The sequence below is a fragment of the Glandiceps talaboti genome, chromosome 21 (assembly GCF_964340395.1).
Source record: "Glandiceps talaboti chromosome 21, keGlaTala1.1, whole genome shotgun sequence".
Classification (NCBI taxonomy): Eukaryota; Metazoa; Hemichordata; class Enteropneusta; family Spengelidae; genus Glandiceps; species Glandiceps talaboti.
In genome coordinates, this window is record NC_135569.1 from 7002650 (window position 1) to 7023266 (window position 20617).

At 37.6% G+C, this 20617-nt stretch overlaps 2 protein-coding genes across 5 annotated transcripts in view; both read left to right on the forward strand.

Annotated features, from left to right (window-relative positions):
- The window catches only part of LOC144451518 (glutamate receptor ionotropic, kainate 2-like), an 84025-nt gene extending 71333 nt beyond the window's left edge, over positions 1-12692 (forward strand). For both annotated transcript variants that reach the window (XM_078142387.1, XM_078142389.1), the window contains exons 8-16: positions 2552-2725; positions 3024-3128; positions 4582-4713; positions 5841-6044; positions 6288-6641; positions 7066-7198; positions 7580-7993; positions 8560-8732; positions 9328-12692. In XM_078142387.1, the coding sequence (XP_077998513.1) occupies positions 2552-2725; positions 3024-3128; positions 4582-4713; positions 5841-6044; positions 6288-6641; positions 7066-7198; positions 7580-7993; positions 8560-8732; positions 9328-9630 (1992 nt within the window). In that variant the 3' untranslated portion in view covers positions 9631-12692. The remainder of the gene's footprint in view (positions 1-2551; positions 2726-3023; positions 3129-4581; positions 4714-5840; positions 6045-6287; positions 6642-7065; positions 7199-7579; positions 7994-8559; positions 8733-9327) is intronic.
- Positions 12693-14675: 1983 nt separating this feature from the next.
- The window catches only part of LOC144451579 (uncharacterized), a 29112-nt gene continuing 23170 nt past the window's right edge, over positions 14676-20617 (forward strand). For 2 of the 3 annotated variants that reach the window (XM_078142464.1, XM_078142462.1), the window contains exons 1-8: positions 14676-14778; positions 16118-16173; positions 16522-16621; positions 17003-17042; positions 17659-17791; positions 18561-18876; positions 19500-19716; positions 20074-20136. In XM_078142464.1, the coding sequence (XP_077998590.1) occupies positions 14716-14778; positions 16118-16173; positions 16522-16621; positions 17003-17042; positions 17659-17791; positions 18561-18876; positions 19500-19716; positions 20074-20136 (988 nt within the window). In that variant the 5' untranslated portion in view covers positions 14676-14715. The remainder of the gene's footprint in view (positions 14779-16117; positions 16174-16521; positions 16622-17002; positions 17043-17658; positions 17792-18560; positions 18877-19499; positions 19717-20073; positions 20137-20617) is intronic. The other variant, XM_078142463.1, reaches the window with a different exon arrangement.

The following is a 20617-nucleotide window of genomic DNA, read 5'->3' on the forward strand; positions in this document are numbered from 1 at the left end:
TGCATGTAGAAGCCAGCCATACATGCCCTGGTCGTCTTCCATTAACACCGACTGTGGTGGGCGATCTGATAAAACAAAGCCTCTCTCATCATTCACTCGCTTGTGTGTTTTACTCCCTTCGAACCTTGCTGCTCACCATTTTTTATACAGTGTATCATTTGAAAGGAAGTGTTTGCCTTCTTTTCTAAACGTTAAAACTCGCATGTGACATCAATCTGACTATCTGACTATAGTGTCTATAATATATATAGTGTTTATAATGTCTATAATGCTTATTAATTCAACTATGCTAATTTTAGTACAGGCGTTGCCTTATTAATTATCAAAATACGATGGTCATTATCATATTAACTATAGGCAGGCCAGAGTATATAGATGAACATAACATTCCTTCACTAAACTTACTCAATAATGCGCTGCCACCGTGTTGAAAGGTTTAGGTACGCGTAATTACGGATGCTGTAGAGGCGTAGTGCGTGTCATTTGGTATTTCATGGTCACAGTAGTGAATCCTAGGTAAGCGTGTTGCACTTCCAGATCTGAGCACGTCTCATAGGAAAGAAACTAAAGGACAGGCTGTCGGGAAAAAACTCTACGAGTTCTTGTTGATTCACGCATGTGTCTACGGTTTGTGATGTACAAAACCTATATTCTCTACGTTCTGAAATGTACCTAAACCTATCACATTTCGTAAAGAATGTCTTAAGTAAAGTTACTTCTAGAAACATTTTTACCAAAAGTGTTGCATATTGTTTATCCTACATCAATCAAGGTATTTGAGTGTAGCTGCTACCGTGAATGATATATCATTCCGTTTACATTATATTGATTAACACATGGCAGAACAGAAAATAACAAGAAGTACAATACATTGATAAGTGACTTACGATTTATTTCTCTAATTTGTGCCGACAATATAAACAGTGGTTCAGTCTTTAGGTGACATCTGTAATTCAATGATCAATATGATGAATATGTTTATATAGGGTGTATAGGCTTCCAAGATAAATTGTTCCTTGGAAAGCTCAGAAAGAGACCGTCAAATATTTGGCCTAAGATCCAAAACAGCTCACTGGGTATAGACACTTGTGTGGCGTGAGACACCCTCTAACTCTAACACCCCTGACAAATTTGAAATGTTGTTATGACTTGCAAGATATTTGTAGGCACGATAATGAGAAACCCCTCTCTTTACTCACAATATCCATATGCCTTCAGGAAGACAACATTTATCCATATAAGGTGGGTTTTTGTATCAGCATTGTAACGTTTTTCACTGCACTCTCTGGCACTTCTGATCGGTAGTTTGGGCATGGCGAGTTTCAAACAGAATATCAATATTTCGTTCTGAAAGTGATATAACACAAAACTGTTGATGGTCAAATTAGCTGTGTTAGTATTTGGGCAGTTGAACCGTTGCTATGCGACTATTATATTGCATAATTGCTAAAGGCTAAAGTAGCCTACACGCTCGTACTTTGGGGTTTGAACTATTATATTATAGAACCTGGCAATAGTTGTACTATGGATATACAGTCAAACGCCCTCTGTGCCTTCTATCTGGACAGTGGCAGACTCAACATGTGGCGATATTTTTCGAGTATAGTAGATGCTCGGCATGCTAATAACTCGCACCCCTGAATATAATCTCGAATTAAACACGAAATCGTAGTAAGAAAAGTCTATAAAATCATGTTATATATTGAGTCCTGACTAGGAGAGACAATATTTGTTTGCGTTATGGTGAAAACTGAACTGTGCTAGTGATATTGTTAGAAATGAATTGAAATGTTTATTGGTGATATCAAAGATGGAGGAAAGGTAACTTAATAGAACCTATTGCAAAGTCTTCGCTCTGTAGAACTAGACTGTCTTTCAAAATAGAGCTTCTTTGGACATGTTCTGGAATTTATAAACAATGGTGCTTATCGTGTCTGGAAAATAACGAACATAAATCAAATGACTTGTATAAATATAAATGGTCAATTTGATTGTGATAACGTCATAGTTGGTCCACGCGAAAGTCTTGTTTTGCATGATCTCAACGGATATGACGTTTGGAATCAAAAGCGAGGCTTAGCTGCTCAGAAAATGACTTGGTCTCATTTGCTTGTTAGAATCATACACCTTTAAGTGTTCAAACAATTTTCAGCAGCAATTTTTTGTAATTTCATTTGTTGTAATGTGTTGATAAATTTAAAACAAAACAAACTCCAATTTTACAAAGCAAATTGCGTGTCCTTGAGAAGCAGACGATAGCATTGGCCAACAGCCTCGCTCTCGAATACAAATGTCATTTCCGGTATGATTGCGCAAGTCAGGTAAACAGACTATGCATTCACATCCACGATGCCATAGGTATAGTGACGAACACATGAGACAAAAAAACAAGGTAAAGACAAATTAAATAGTTCTCGGTTGATATGGAAATCAAACGTATGTGGGAAATTTCCCATCTAATGATCTCACGTCACTCATTTACCTGTGATGTTATTTGTATATTCATTGAAGATAGTATTGTCTTATATTGTCTCCTTCCCTGACTTTGCAGATGGCATCTGTAATGAGAACATATGATGCAGTATTGGCCTTCGCATGGGCACTACATGGCTATATAGCTGATGGTAACAACTTTGTACAGCCAAATTATACTTCAAAAACATGCTCCAGAACTAATACACAACCATGGACATATGGGCCAAAGTTGGCAGAATACATCAAAAACGTGAGTATGCAGGACCCGACTTGGGGGCGCTATTCCCTACATCCGGTTTACTTCTGGGGCACAGAGTCAAAAGTGATGAATTCTGCAATTGGAAACAGGGGATTAACTACAGGCAATGTGTCCGCGACTGTACCATTTTATATGATATTCAGATCACAAGCCATCACCGTACATGTAATACATCTTTGTCTTCAAATAAAACATTTGCAATACACAGAACGTTTGCAAAACATGACAGTATTGCATGTAGGCCATACATGCTTATATTTGCATTCCTCCGTCTTGATTCTTCCTTCAGGTCAGTACAAATGGAACCATGAATTATTTAAATTTCACCGATTTACACACGCCATGGAGTTCCCAGTATGATGTAGTTAACCTTAGAAACAGAGGCTTTGAGAAAGTAAGTAGAGAACGAGCGATATCAATGCCGACTTTGCAATGAATTGGCCAGAAATAATCTAGGTGTAACACCCCTCTGTATTATATATATGTGGTAAATCCTTGTACATATAAGCTCTAGGTGTAACACCCCTTATTAGCTATATACGGTGAATCAGTATACATGTTAGTTCTAGATGTAACACCCCTGTATAGGATATATGCAGTGAATCACTGTACGTGTCAGATCTAGGTAGGGTCTATGGTGTAACAGCCCGTTGTATTAGGTATGTGCGGTTAATCATAGACCCTACACGAAACTATGGGTTAATCAATGTACATGCTACCTCTAGCTGTAACACCCCTGTATCAGATATATGCGGTGATCACTGCACATGATAACTTTAGGAGTAAGGCCCCTGTAATATATATATTAGGTGAGACATTGCACAGGTTACTTACTACAAAGACTCGTAATGTTGTTTTTATGGCAGCAACATTCTTCACTCACAAGCTCAAATAATTAGTTATACGTATTTTTCAGCGATCTTTGTAATTAATGCATTATGTTATTGAAATGATGACGTCATGTGAATGATGCCAGCTAGATATTGACCCGAACTTCAGGTTTGGAAATCAAGTTAACGATTTATTTGTGTATATATCGCCAAGATTCGATGACATCTTTTTCCCAATAGATGGTAAAGATCAATTATTTCTCATTCACAGTGGAATTTAGCGATTTGAGTATCATTTCACCGAAATTGGAATTTCTGGAATTTCATTTCCAATTTCATTACTCTTGATGTTATCTATCAATCTATGATTAATCGTGAATTGTAGTAATTTCTGGCAATTTGCGCATGGTTTTCAAATTGATTGAGTGACACTTGTCTTGCCAACAAGGCTATTGTTGAAGGTGATAACATGGTCACGTGTAAGCATTTCAAACGAATATGATATGTCTTTTTGACACTTGACCTCAATCGCATTTCAAACCTCAGACCATTATTTTCTATAGTGGTAAGAGTTCAAACTAAGCACTGTCTGTAAAATGCTGGCACGTGAAGAAGCCTTTATCCGTGAAATCCGGTCGTAAAGCAGAAATTATAATTTTGTTCAGTTAGGCATCGTTTCAATTATTCACTGTGATAATTAAAATTTAAGCGACTGTTGTCACTGTAAGGTATTGAAGAGATTGATGGAGTCAGAAGGACTACATTATTAGTACATATAGAATTTGACCCTCCCCAAGACCGTGCACAAACCTGACCATACCCTCGTCTGTTAGTGGAATATATGTGCTCAAAAATATCATTCCACAAAAATAGTGAAAAAAACACAACCAACCAAACAGACATTTGCATTAAAATTGTGACACTTCCACCAAAATATCGACCCCTCCCCCTGTAATTTATGATCAATCCCTTAGACGAATAATCACTTCACTGACCTGTTTTGAATTGTATTCTAAGGTTGGGACATGGTATGGACCAGGAGAATTGGCAATTGCTGCAAATGTACATTTTCCAGGAAACACCAAAAAGGTTCCACAAGACAGCAACTTAGATTTAAGTAATTATACTCTGCAAATAACAACGATTCTGGTAAGTAAGAATAAAACTTTTACTTTAATCACACTTTCATGGCCCTTATATCACTGTGCTTCCAATCATAAATGAGTATGATTTCATACAAAATGAAGTGTAATGTCCCTAAACAAAATTAGAAAATAGCGTGGTAACATTCGTTATGGTTTCACATGGTCTTAAATTATGCTTTTGTGCAGGCAGTACCCTAAATATGACATTTTCGTTCTACTTGTTCATTGCACCTTAATCTTTGAAAACAATCACATTTTAAAGTCATCAATCACGAATAAGCCATGTCAATTTGTGAGCTTATTGTTGACAAAGGGTATCCCGATAAGGGTTTTGTCTTTAATGTGCATTTTTAGTCTTCACTTCTCTCGTGTAGCCGAGATCCTCACATCATTTGATGTGATGTATTGATAAACTTACTAGAAAACAAATGTTAATTTTTCAAAACTACTAGTGTACCATTGACAGGGCAGACGACATCGATTGTAGTGGTCAGCAGCCTCGCTCTCGAGTACAAAATTTAACATCATTTCCGGTATGATTTGGCAAGTCAAGCTTATAGTTATATATACTAGTCAGGTACAGTCAACAAGCCTGTTCATGCAGAAAGCTGTTCTTACGCAACTTTCCAGTGGGCGAGCAATTTCTTTCGATCGGTAGCGGCAGGGGAGCAAACGAGGAAGAATTGCAGAGGGGAATTCCTGGTTTTGATACAATGGGAGGGGGAACATGGAATTGTGGGGAAGGGGCGCACAGTGTGTACGTCAAAATGAATTGTTGGTATGGCGGATAGCACAAACGATTTCCTGGTGGTGGTGGAAAACTTATTCTCAATATTTGGCGTGCAAGTTGAAACCCAGTGGGGCAAATATCGATATATCCTTCACCACCAGTGGGAGGGTACATAGGAACAGCTAAACATCCTCCCCACAATTTGGGTGAGGGGAGGGGGCGATTCTAGTAAAACATAATTTTTTGTCTGAATCAACATGTAATTAATGAAAACCACAAATCTGTCCGTTGGCTGCACTAGACCAGTGATGTTGTAATCCAACAACCTGCCCAACGGAAATGATCAATTGTAAGCTTGAATGACATGTAAACATTTGACATTTTTCTGGTCATGGTTGCAGGAAGAACCATTCATGATGATATCTGGTGACAGAACGATGACCGGTAACGATAGATTTAAAGGGTTTTGTAAAGATCTACTTGACGAATTAAAGACCAGTTTGAATTTTAACTACAACCTGTCATTGGTGCCAGATGGTAAATTTGGTGCTAAAGATCCCGAGAGGGGGATTTGGAATGGTATGGTCGGGCAGCTCATAGAAGGGGTAAGTTCTTATACTTGTCAACTCTGTGTGTGTGTGTGTGTGTGTGTGTGTGTGTGTGTGTGTGTGTGTGTGTGTGTCACTTTTTCCTACCTCTTAGTTTAACTTTCCATTTTAGAACGTAGATGTATTCATGTCTGTGGTTGAAATAATGCCCTTGGTGATTAACACAACATAGATTATGGTATAAAAACATTAAAAACAATAGTCATATCACTTACTTGTGATGATTTCATTTCATTTCAGCACGCCGATGTTGCTGTAGCTTCCTTCACAATTAGTTATGAACGTCAGCAGTATATAGCTTTTACAAAACCTTACCTTGACCTTGGGCTTACCATTTTGATGAAAGTGAAAGAACCTGAGAGAAGTCTATTCGCCTTCCTTGATCCATTCAGTTACGACCTGTGGATGGCCATTTTGTTAGCTATGATCTTTTCTGGAATGTGTGTATCAGTATGTAGCTATCTTAGCCCGTATGGATATTATGGTGCTTACGTGCAGAGATCGGATCCTCATGATGAAGGGCCCTATGAGGGCAGAAACTCCATGAATCTCTATAACTCACTCTGGTTTTCATTTGCTTCGTGGATGCAGCAGGTAAAGAAATTATTATTTAATAGTTATTTTGTCATACACAAGTTGTCGTCTTCCTCTTTAGATTGTCCTTCCGACAGACTGATTCACATTTTGCTGAAGGTGTTGAGTAAACTGGGGGTGTACAACGTGTAGCTTCAATATATGTATAGTCAGGTGTGAAAGTACTTGTCAGTTATGTACATCTAACTGTCCACCTTCTGTGATAATGTCACTTAGATTGGTGGAATGTCATATTTTCCTACATTGGCATTAAGTGACGGATTGTTGACGGTGTTAGAATAGTTTGTGAAATCCGAATGTTCAGTGTAATTTCATTTGAGATATATAAATGTTTCCCTATTATTAACCACTTTTGTGAGACTATGCGAAGTTAGTTGTTTATGGGTATTTTTAGGGATAAACTTTGTTGTTATCTTACTCACAGGGAGCTGATGTCAACCCGAGGTCAATATCAGGAAGGATTGTGGGTGGATTTTGGTGGATGGCTGTGATTATCATAACAGCTAATTATACGGCAAATCTGGCAGCTTTCCTTACCGTTGCCAGAATGACTACAGGTGAGATTACCATCATGTTATGCCAAACGCCTACGCAGTACAGTGTTACTGAGAACTTTATCTTTGGGTGCCGGCGGAAGGGAGAGATCCCAGTCACAGAGTCTGGGTAATCGAGACTTAGATCTGTTTCCGGTCCCATAATCCTCTTCACTAGGGCTTCGGGAATGAGTACCTCTAACGGCTATCATTTTTTCAAGATTCTGACAAAAATGGCGGATCAACTGCATCATATAATGCCCCATTGTCGCCTGATTAAATCTGATAATGCAGGCACGTACACCATTGCCAAATCTTGAAGAATATTTGGTGGAATGCTATGCACACATTAAATAGTTTTACAGTTTTCATAATTAGTTGATGTGTTTCTCAAATATTTTGTAGGTATCAGTTCACTTGATGATTTATCGAAGCAGACAAGTATACCCTATGGAACAGTCCAGAATAGTCAACCAGAGTCATACTTCCGACAAGCTGACTCAACTCCTTATAAGACCATGTTCAATTTCATGTCCACGCAACGCACAAGTGTCGTCAACTCCTCGACGGGCATCAGGAAAGTGAAAGAGGGGAACTACGCATTTATTTGGGATTCCACTACCCTCGAGTTTGCCGCTAATAAAGAGCCATGCGATGTGCAGACTGTTGGTCGTTTGTTTGGTAAAATGGGTTATGGCCTTGGACTACCATTACATTCCCCACTCACAGACATCTTCAGCTTAGAAATCTTAAAGCTGAGACAGAGTGGATACATCGAAAAACTATCAAATAGATATTTCACAGGCATATGTGACAAAGGTGAGTTTCCTATATTAGTATTGTAGTTCTCACACTTCTAATATGTCTGGGGAAATGTGATACCAGTATGGGTTTATAGCAGTTTGTCGAGAACAACTCATCAGGACCTAATACATATATTTACCAAATTGTAGATGCCTGAACAGTTTTTCTTGGTGCCTGCGACCCGGAAGAGTATCGTACTGAACCATGTTACATGTTTTACAAGTCAAATACTGCATGTTTATTCATCTTTTAACAAGTAAAAGTATAGACACTTGAGTATTCACCTTAATGAACACTAGAGTAAAAATGAAAATGAAATTGAAAAAAAAAATGTTCCAAGAACACAGCTACAGCCTGTATATCACTATGGTTTTCAAACCCTATCCGATGTTACTAAAACGAGTAATGTGCATATAATTAATCAAATGTACCAATGAGGAATTTTGCAATCTGATAATGCTCGTTCTAACTAATAAAACGGTATACATGTTACCCTTACGTGGAGAATTCAGTTTAACCCTGGTCAGAGCTCACTGTCCGGAGGCATTCAGTTTACATGTGGTTCATCTGTTTTCCTGCAGATAAAACAACCAGCACTGAAAAGGCTGGAAGCCAGATGAGTATTAGCAATATGGTTGGTGTATTCTACTTTCTGATAGCTGGCTTTAGTTTTGGTTTTTTGGTAATGTTAGTAGAATGGTTATGGGCTTCCTACAAAGAAACAACGTCGGCTAGAAATGATCCTGCAAAGAGAGTAAGTGTTCTTTGCTGTGTAATTATCCTATAGTGTTAGTCAGCAGCAGTAGGCCGAGCCTAGTGCTTTATAAAGCCATTCGTGTAAGTTACAATGTGTACATTTTAACATAAAATATCTTTACCAGTAAACCCATTACTGTCAATCCGTCCGTAGAATGATCGATCAGTCAGCCATATATATCCATCCCTTCCCCGCCATCCATCCATCCATCCATCCAGCCATCTATGTATCTATCTATCCTTTCGTCCATCTATCAATCTATCCTTTGGTCCAACCGTCCATTTATTTATTCATCCATTCATCCATCCATCCATCCGTCCGTCCGTCCATCCATCCATCCATCCATCCACCCATCCATCCACTAATATATCCCTTCATCCATACCCATCCATCCGTCGATCTCTCCCTCCCTCCTCGCCTCTCCCGTCCATCCATCGACTATATTGATAAGCCATGTATCAAATTCGCATCGGAAAGAAATATTTGCATTTCCTCGACGACCTTTACAGTACTATCAAGCAATGTAATAGTTGTCACTGACCTGTGCTAATCTGGTGTCATTTTAACATTACTTATTTGTCCACGTTTACAGCCAACGTTGTGCCAGACCGTAAGTCGGCGGGTTAGAGCAACAACAAAGGACTTAAAGAGATGTGGATGGAAGACCTATAATGAAGATAACGAGGACAATAACAGAAGGGCACCTAGTCGTCCACCAATTGTAAATCAAAATTATGCAGGAAGTCGAGAATTTCCCAAACTCAGATATGATTCTATTCCTACAGATGAGTTTGGAAGAGACGACAACTTGCTTCGTGATTTTGGAATAAGAACAAACTCGAATGTTAGGGCCAATGGACCCCATGAAGTTACAAACACAGTTTCTGTCTTGTGATACCAGTATTTGCTTCAAGTCGCCATTACTTCATGGTCAGTAGTACGTTCAGTCAATATGGCAATTTGACGTTATGGTGCGAAGAGTGATGCAGCCACACCTCTCCCATCTCACCCCAGTTGCCATCTTTTTTTGATACTCCCATTGTCATTGCCGTCCATGAGACTTACCATGCTTTCCGATCTGTTGTTCCCAACTTTTCCACTCTTTGGATCATTTCCGAAAGGGATATGTTCTAGTGACCAGGCGCTGACAATCAAAGCCAAATTCTAAGTTACTGATCTGCGTATCAAAAAGATGACGACTTCAAGTTTGATAGCATGGCCGGCCATGGTTCACACTATCTAAACTCTAACATGTGATACATTCGTCACTATTCTAGAGGTAGCATGTGTGTCGAACCTGTTATTATTTAAGTTGTACCCATGTGACACCATCGTCATCTTTTGAGTTGTACCACGTGACACGTACGTCATCATTCCAGTTGTAGCATGTGACTGTCGCCATCATGCCAAGCACCATGTGACATCTTCGTCTGTTGGTTGGTTTTCTACTGTTGCGTACAATCTCACGTTCAACTTCACAAACCAAAACATTACCTCGTTGTACTAGGAAACTTAGGTAGTTATTTTCTTTGTTTTTACAGACGATTTTAAGTGATGACAAAATGTTATCACGCAACATTTTAGTAATTCTAGCCTACTGAGTAACAATTGTTTTCGTATTTCATGCTGTGGCATGAATATGTAATCAAACTTTTTGAAGATATTAGCTTTATTACATGTGAACTTTGATCGTAATTTTTAAAAATGATTTTCGTATGGATGTATGAATAATAATACTAGGTTGAAATGAGGAACATGAAACTTCTTCCAATTTAGTTTAGGTACAGTACAGGGGTGACTCTCGATGAGTTTGGAGCATATACAGTCTGTGAATTTATCGGTTAGACTGGATCATTTTCTCAAATAGCCTAAGTGGAAAAATTTAACAAAAATAGCCTAAGTGGAAAAGTTTAACAAAAAAGCTATTTTGCAGGAATCTTTTATTTGCATATTTTCCTGTTATTAAACGCATGTTATCATGCTGACACAGACTTAAGCTGTATTTTTGTGTAGAGTAACAGACTTTATAGCTGCATATGCTGTTAGCCTGTAGTGGTATCCTGGGGTGGGGGCCGGGGAGTCGAAGGGAGGAGTACTCCCCAAATTTTCAGACGGATGTGCTGCCCAAGTTCGCAACATATGCCCATATTAATAAAAAAAACAGATTCATCATGTTTAAGGATTTTTTCTCTCAAGACAGTGACCCATTTGGGCGGCACATACCCGTATACCTTTCTTTGGGAGTATTCGCCCCCATCCCGGGGATTGGTATTCGCAGTTATGGAATTAAAGTCCGGTGGTCGTCCTATATGCATGTTCGGATGTAGGCGCACAAACGCTATATACATCATGATCATTGTGGAAGCTAGCTCGTCCCCATCCTAAGTCCCGACCACCACGTAAAATTTGACTTAGGGATGATGATGCTTGAGCTCACTTGGGGTAGCAGTCTTTGATAGATCAGGTAAACATCTGCTCAGAAACAATGTTTCGGCGTCCCAATTTCCTGTCTACATTTTCGTAGCATGGGACCCCCAAGGCGGTACATATGTGACATGTACTGCATTGTAACAGATTGTTGTAATTTACTCTCGAATTTAGATCAGTGAGGGTTGATAGTAATAATGGACGGTCTTAGAGTTTAAAGTATTTTAATCAGTGTGCACTTTACGTAGTTGTACATGTGTTTTAAGCTTGTACCTGTATTTGTGTTGTTTCAGTGTATACTTAGTTTTTCAGGCAGCAGCTGTTGACGCAGCGACGAAACGATGGGGTGCTTTTAAATTCGGTTTTGATGAACTTCGCTGCATAAATGTTTCTAATCACTCAAAAATACAACAGACGTTCTTTATTTCTGTTATGGTGCTTATTATACCCTAACGCAGTTAGTTTTACACAAATTCATACCAATCAGGTGTAAACCTTTTACATAATGAACTAGATATTTGATCAATAACGCTTGAAGATTTGCATAGCAGCATTCGGCTCTCAGGCAGACAAGATATGTAGTCAATTGCCAACAAAAATTGCACTGCACTGTACTGTACTAGGTTTCACACGGTTCTGCCTTCAAATCACAAATTTCTGAAGTTTGGTTTCAACTTCAAACATTTACATTTACCCACAGACAAGGAAGAAATTCCTTGACTGTGATTTACCATAACCTTCCTAATTGAAGGCGCTCATATTTATCAGAAATACAGTATCAATTTTAGAATTAGCATCCAAGCTGATGATAGGCTAGGACTGTGTCGCCCCCAGGGTGTCGCTTTCATTCATTTCTCTTGTTTTTGTGAATGATTTGGTTCATATTGGAAGAATCATTTAAAAGAAGGGGTCATTTCTTTCACGGAATGATTTGAACTTTAACCCCTTCTATACCATATAGAGGTGACCTTTAACCTCTTCAGCACGAGACTCTCGTCACATAGGAATGTTGACACACTTTTAGATTCAAAAAGCAATACATCTGATATCTTTTAAATCAAAATATTCAAATTTCTTCATTGGTAAATGCTATTTTTGTTCCTTCAACCCAAAATAATTTGAAACGTGTCATAAAAAACACATTTTATTTTGGCGGGAAAGTTCGTGCCGAAGAGGTTAATTTGCATAGCGCGATATATTAGTATGACCATGATGACACGTTTAAGCTCTGTGAATATATTAGCTGTCGCAAAGCTGAAGATAGAATACAATAATGTACAAACAAAAGGGTACTGATAATTTAATTCATCAAGACGGCGAACCATACAAAGGTATTTTTATATCCGTGAGTGACGTCAACATCGTCAGAACGAAGTCTTCCAGTTCATATTTTCTTGGAGGATAACAGTTTATTAGTTCAAAGTAACCTCTTAATGCATTTTGTTTCGTTTCAAGGAATGAAAAAAAAATTGTAATTTTAACGTAATACGAGATGTGTCTAGTCCTTTTATGGTAATTTTAGTACAGAAAGTAGAGTAAAGTTGATATGATACTGAATTGAATTATAAAATGGACATAGGTGGCGTCCTATTATTGTATGTTTGAGTTACATGCAGTATATGTGGTGTGTCCTTTATCGTACAGTTGGCATGAGTACGAGGCGTGAGGAGTCGTGTTAAAAACAAACAAACAAACATACATACATACATACATACATACATACATACATACATACATACATACACATACACACACACACACATACATACATACATACATATATACATACATACATACATACATACATACATACATACATACATACATACATACATACATACATACATACATACATACATACATACATACATACATACATACATACATACATACAAACAAACAAATAAACAAAACAAACAAACAAACAAATAAGCAAGCAAACAGACATTTTAGATATCATCAGACAGTCATACTATCACATAAAAGAAGTAGGTTATCAAGACTGGAAGATACGTCGTGTCATTTCGCCTCAACGGTCTTAATCTTTATTCTTTCTTCCTTGAAAGAGTTTGGCTGATGCGTGAGGGCGTCATCACGGCGTACCGTACAGATCTCAGGATAAGATCTGACAGACAACATATAGCTGTATAACTGGAGTGCTATTTTTTTCGATCAGACAGCTAACAATATATCCACTGAAAATTGTTAAAATACCAGTAATTAGACACTGTACATGAGGGATCGATTTTATCCATAAATAGTAGTCACAGGTTGAACTCATGATCACATTGGAGTGCTGAGTTTAGGGTGCGGACCCAGATATGTACAGTTGCACAAATACATTTATCAACACGTGATTCAATACTGTGTAGGTTGTACGATATTACAATTAAGTCGATATATCTTATAAAAAAAAGTTTCCAAAAAAATGTTCAAGTTGCAGCTAAAGTGCAACTTTAAAGGTGAAATTCTGACATCATAACTATTTGGATTATAGTATAAAACCCCCAAATATCAGTGACAAGGATTACATTCAAGACAACGAATTGATTCAATGCCGGATTTCTGGTACCTTCATTTTGAAATTGGGAAGCTCAGTTATGAAAAACTCTGTCACAAGTTCACATACTAGACTGTAAGATACTTCGTGACGTTTCGCCCTCACCGACCTACTTTGAGGGGTTGGCCGATGTGTGAGGGCGCCCCGTCACGGCGTACCTTACAGACTAGTTCACATACCAGGTCAATCTGATTAAAATCTGAAGTAGGATTGCTTTGTTAACGTTCATTTCTCTAGTATATTGTCGTCTGTTTGTTTGTGGTTTTGTTTGTTTGTTTGTGGTTTTGTTTTTGTTCAGATTTAACACCTCTTCCCAAGGACAAGATCATTAAGCCAGACCTGTTCAAAAATATTTAAATTTTTAGTTAAAATTGAGACTCGTGCAAAAATCTGTTGCCATAGTTTGCCTTTTCAATAGACCCTCCACCACCAGTGGGGTCTATGTGATTTCACCTTACAATATATGCATGGCAACACTTTTTTAAACAACATTTTGCTGTTATCTGTAGTTCTTTCTCTCGCCCCCCCCCCCCCCACTCCTATATCAAGCGACTGGTCCCTTGTTTTACATTCAGCGCCTCGTCGTGTACCATAGGGGCGTATAGTATTTCTTGGATTGCGTATTCCTTGTCTAGCTACGTGCTAAATATAACATTGTTTTGACTTGAATATAATCATTCCTCAAAAAACACTACGAGTACGACACTAGTATACTGTATGGAAAATGTATATTGATACATTTGTAGTAGCATGATTCGAGTGATATTTTCCTTCGGAAAACAACAATACAGGCAATAATTTATGCCCTTGTTTCGTGTACTGCTAGTGAGTGCATATCATTTCCATAACGATACTTATACCTGGAGTTTAATCCCGTCCGCACAGAACACATGAATCCGCCTATGACGTACTACATATGTAAATTTGAATGACCTCAGTTAATTGGAGGTCAAGGGTTATAGGTTTGACATTGACAACCCCGCGTAAAATAAAATGGCGGTGGATGACATGTACCTCGACAATCTTCAGGAGTTTATCCTGGATGAAGACAAAATTGTAAGTATCCAAATTATTCGATATTCAGCATCGACTTTCAGATAGTGAACACAGTTTTACGTGCATTTCACTACCAATTATGGGCGGTAGTCATGTGTTACGTGTGTGAATTTTGGTACTTCCATGGTGCATGCGAATGGTTAGTCCTGCCACAGTCCCGTTCCCTCTATCACAGAGGAACTGTGGTCCTGCTTGCAGACGATAATTCGGCACTCGATTCTGACAATTGTCCCCTGGGACAAGGTAGTATCTAGTCCTGTACGCTGTCTGCAAGCAGGACTCACTAGCTAAGAGTCGGTCATTGGAGTCACGTACACAGTCACAGTGTACAAATAAGGCTCTGCCTGCAGACGGAGTAAGTTGCGACATGGGTGGAACTTCCATGGTTGGGACTTGATTCAGGCATTGTCCCTTTTCCTTTCCCTAGAAGGGACAATGGGAGACCTAGTTCCGACTTACTCCGCCTGTGCAACTGTGTTGTGTCTGTAATTAGGGGCATTGCCAGTATTGCGTTCCGTACACCCTCTGCAAGCAGGACTACATGTACATTGTACTTCACCTGTTCAAAGCCTTCCCAATGACTTTCACCATATCATAGTGAACTTTATCAAGTTTATGATACTCATAAGGCAGAAAAACAATAATTGTGTGTTTTTGATAACATAGCCTCAAAAAATAGAGTAGTTAGGTTGGGATTTATTTTATTTTATCTGTTTTATTTTTGAACAATATTGCTTCGACCCAAAAACAAACAAAATATTGGTCAGAATACCTTCTGTGAGATTTTGATGAAATAGGTACACACATCACTGGGAAAATAAAACAGACGTGCATGAAGGTAAAGAAGACAAACAATTTCAAATGTTTCAAAAAATATTTAGGGTCGGAGGTTTAAACCACGAAGGTTGCTCGGGTTATCAGATACACACAATTTGTGTTTTATTTGGCCTCAAGGCCTAATAAAAAACATTGTGTGGTTTCAATTTTAGAATAGGTTGGGTAGGTAGGTTTGTTCCCCATGTGTGAGTGTCTAGTTCAGGTAGTCATGTTTTCTATATGGTCTCTGTTATTGGTTTCTTCTCATCAGATGTACACTCATTACAGATTGGAAGAACGGTTTTGTATTGTCTTGTGATGTGATAATTTGTGATGTCAGTTTCCACATCCACTATCACTTGCAAAACTTCACAATTTTCACGGTTTTTAATTTTTTTTCATGTACATAAAAAAAGGTTTGGGATCGGCAGTGAAAAACTAGGTGGGGTTGGGTAACCGGAACCAAACATTTTTCCATTTTTGTCGTAAGTGATAATGACTTTTATTTGTTATTATTTATTAGGTAACGTACAAATGGCTGAGTAAGACATTATGTGTCCATGTCAATCAAGCCAAACAGTAAGTCACTTGTCAAGTCTTACACTTTTGACACTTTTTATCTTTCTACCTCTCAGAGTGTGCAAATTTTGTTATGTTGCTCAAACCATACACTAGCCTTCAAGACTGGGAGACAATGTTGGTAAAGCTATTTCTGACAGAAAATGTATTGCTTGTGAAAATTATGGTTTAAATATTCTGGAAGATGAACTCCATGTTTTGTTATTTTACCAGTTGCTTAGAAAATAACCAATACCAAATTATTTTATACAGTACCCAACACAAGAAAAAGCAATAACCTTACTTTTCAACTTGCATTTTTTCTTGCAAACTGATAAGTCTGACATCTCTGTCTTATTCCTTCATCAGAATGCTGTATACCTTTGCAACAAAGCAGAAAAAGACCAAATCACCAGTATGTGTCACATACTTAGTATGTGGTCAACAAAGTACAAAGGATGGTAACAGAGTAAGTAAATAATCCTTCACACACACACACACACACACACACACACACACACACACACACACACACACACATACACTCTCAGAAATACATAGGAATGCATACACACCCATACATTGAAATACATACACACGCAGAAATACACACACAAACAGTCTCAGAAATACACATACACATACAGAAATATGCAGTCAGGAATGCATACATACACTGTCAGAGACACACACACACACACACATACACATACACACCTGTAGAAATATAAAAATACATACTCAAGCAAACTACCACCACCACTACCAACACCAGACTCACTCTCAGACCACTATCTTTGCTAAATGACATTCATTTACATTACCTTGTTTTATTTTCCTTTCATTTCAGGTCCAGAAAGTAGCCATAGTTAGAGAAGAAGAACTAGAAGGTGTGTAGAACTTTTTAAAGTCTACAAGTGTCTGTGTCTCTTGCTGACCTTTCTAACTGTTAAACACAGTATTGCAAACCAGACAAATGTTTACTCTGAGGATAGGAGCCAAAAGGGAGGAATAAAAATGAACTTTGTCTTTGTTATTATTAGAATATCTTTGTACAAGGCACAAGCTAATTTGTATGCATTCAAATAATAAATACAGGATTTATTTTTGGGTTGTTTTCCATCATGTCTTTAGTTCTGTGGTACTTGGAAAAATAGAGTCAAAATATTCTCAAATGCACTTATTTTTCCCAATTATGCTTACTGAGGTATAGTTGTATTATTCCTTGGCAATATTGGTTCTCATTCAGTTGGTAAATATTCATGACCTAAAGGGCCTTGTCACTACTTATCTTTCACTCGTAGTGACAAGGCCCCTTAAGTCACTTGTATATTTCTCATGAAGGAAGAAAACACTTTGGTATTATATCTAGAATCAGACCGACTTCACTTTTGTCATTCATTATAAACTTGTGATGTTTAATCAATGACAAGCCATACTAACTTTAAGTGATGTTGTTTTTTTCATACATGTACCAAGTTATGTTTTATTTTATTTTTTCCACAGATGCCAAGTCACGTTTAGACAAAGTGGGCAGTGTGCATGTATACAGTGTACATAAATCACATCTCAGGAATAGCAATGCTCTCTATACAACTGACTACGACATTACAAAGGAAAGCTTAAACGAGAGTAACAAGTAAGTTCACGCAAGAATGAACGTTCACGGACTCTGGGTTCATAGTTATTAATGAAACTTTCTATTTGTAGAGTCAAAAAATTTCTTAATAGCAAATTCCAAATGACAATAGCCCATTGTAGTACACCCCTGATGATGCTGATGAGCTGTCACCATAAGTTTTTGATTTGCTTCCAAGAATTGTTTGACTCTGTGAGTAGAAAATTTCATTAGTAGTTAAGTTCATGTTAAGAGAAATATAGGCAACAAAGTAAAATTTCCTACAATTTACCAAAGAAAGCTTAGGCAAGATGCTAGTAAAGAAGTTAGTGTTTTTTACTAAGGTTGGAGAATACTACTAACAGAAAGGGGTAAAAGTGGCAGTGTTTCCAACAGAATCTATTGTAAGGAGCATAAATGGGTAGCGCATACCACCAGACGTCCAAACAGTACAACAATAAAGACACTGACTTTCCATCAAACTAAAAATGTCAAACGTGGTCGAAGAATTTTATCCATCTTCGAACGTGCACATCAGAACTCAAACACTGAAAAACAACAATACCGAGGGATTGTTGTAATGGACAGTGAATGCAAATGTCACCCTTTTCTGCCAATGACTACCAAATATTTTCGATCGGTAAATGGTTAATATTAGTAATAATAATAATTGCAATTTTGTTTGGGAAGCCCGCGAAAATGAAAATTTGGATTTCACTTCCAAGAATTTGTTTGACTCTGTGAGTAGAAATTTTCATTTATACTAAGTACAATTTCTTGATTCTTTCAGATTCAGTGCTATACAATGTGATAAAGCCAGGCCAAGATCAAGGAAGGATTTAGAAGATCTCGCTAAAACATCATCATCATCATCATCCACACAAGACAAGCAGACAACAGCCACCAAAAAGTCATCGGAAAAGAAAACAGAAAGTGGTGAGACTACAAACTCTAAAACAACAACTAAAGAAGTTACAAAACCTAAGAAGGGTAAGGCTGGCATTGCGGATATGTTTAGCAGAGCTAAAGCTAAACAAACCAAACCAAAAGAGGAACAGGAAGGAGATGGAGGAAATAACACAACAAAAGATGAGAAACCTAAAAAGGTATGTTTGTTTTTTTAAATAGTTTTTAACTTTTTATATCGATGCAATGTTTTATGCTTATGAAAATGTAATGAGAAGTGCTTGCAACATTCCTTCTGATTGGTTGTGTAATGGGAAGCACTTGCAATATATATCCTGATTGGTTGTGTAATTGCAAGCATGTGTAAAGTTCATTTTGATTGGTTGTGTAATGGGTAGCACCTCTAAGCTTCACTTTGATTGGTTGTGTAATGGGAAGCACTTACAAATTTCATCCTGATTGGTTGTATAATAGCAAGTATTTGCAAGGCTCATCTTGACAGCTTGTGTACTTCGAAGCCCCTCCCAAAGTTCATCTTGATTGGTTGTGTGATTTTAAGCCATTCCCAAAGTTCATCTTGATTGGTTAAGTACTAGGAAATCCTTACTAAAGTTAAAAAGAAACATCTGCTATCTCTATTAAAATCAATTTGTTATGATGACAATGAGAAATCTGAAACTGATAGAAATACTGTTTCCTATACATAGCATTGTTTCTATGCAATAGGTCAAAGGGAGGTAAGAGTAGATTTTCCGAAGTAATTCCAACGTAGCATGAGAAAAATCTAATAGAACTTATCCCAAATATTATCATTTTCCATTAGCAGACTTCCAGCAAGCCAAAAGCAAAAGGAGTTGGTGCATTCTTTGGAAAGGCAGACCCTAAGAAACAAGAAAAAGTTGAAAAGAAAGATTCACCAGAACCAGAAGAAAAACCGAAAGAAGATGAAAAAGTAACAAAGAAAGAAAAAACTCCACCTGGCAAAAGTAAAAAAAGACAACCTACAAAAACAGTTGTGTCAGATTCAGAGGAAGAGATAGGTATGCTTACAAATATTTATCTCAAGAACCTAGGGAGTATTGATTTGTGTGTATGCAATGTGTAATATGGTTGCCTTTAGTGTTTTCCTTGAGTTGTATATATTAAGTGTTTGCCTCAAGAACCTAAGGAGTATTGGAGAACAGATTTTTCATGGTTCCAAGTATCACTAGGACAGCAGAATATAGTAAAAGGAGTTTTCTTGGCAACTGAGCGAAAATTATTTTATGTGAAATCATGAAATGACTCTCCAGAACCCAAAGTTGATGATAATAGGTGTACTTCCTGGAGTGGCATTCCGCTTTAATGAAACCACTGCAACAAAAGTGTTCATTCAAGACATTGTCTGTTTGTTGCAGAAAAACAACCTAAAAAGAAAAGGCGACGCAGAGTAAAAGAGATGTCTGACAGCAGTGATGAAGGTTTGTAACTTTAGTAATGTCTTGTTGATCTCTTCCTGGTATATTAGTATTAGAACTAAAATATTAAAACCCCAGTAGTTGATCATTGTATAATTGTTTTGCTTTATTTTAATCTTTGTTTACCGTTGAGAGATGTACACCAAACTTTTATTGAAAACTACCCAATCCTTTCTGTTGGTGCTGTGTATACTGGCTTAAAGTGGCACAAGCTGAGTTTATAACAATTTCACGAGGTCACACATACCCCAAAAAGTATACAAACGTGAATAATTGAAAAGTAAGATCAACTTGTATTAAAAAGTTTTCATCCAAAAATTCTGTCAGGGGGACAAGCCTCATCAAAGAGAAGAAACTACAATCACTGAATGAAGTTCAACTTTTCTGAGCGAACTCTCATAAACTTCTCTCCCCTGTAAAAAATCAAAATTGTTGCTACTTATCACCATTCTGCTGGGATATGGCTAATTTTGAAAGTAGTCAG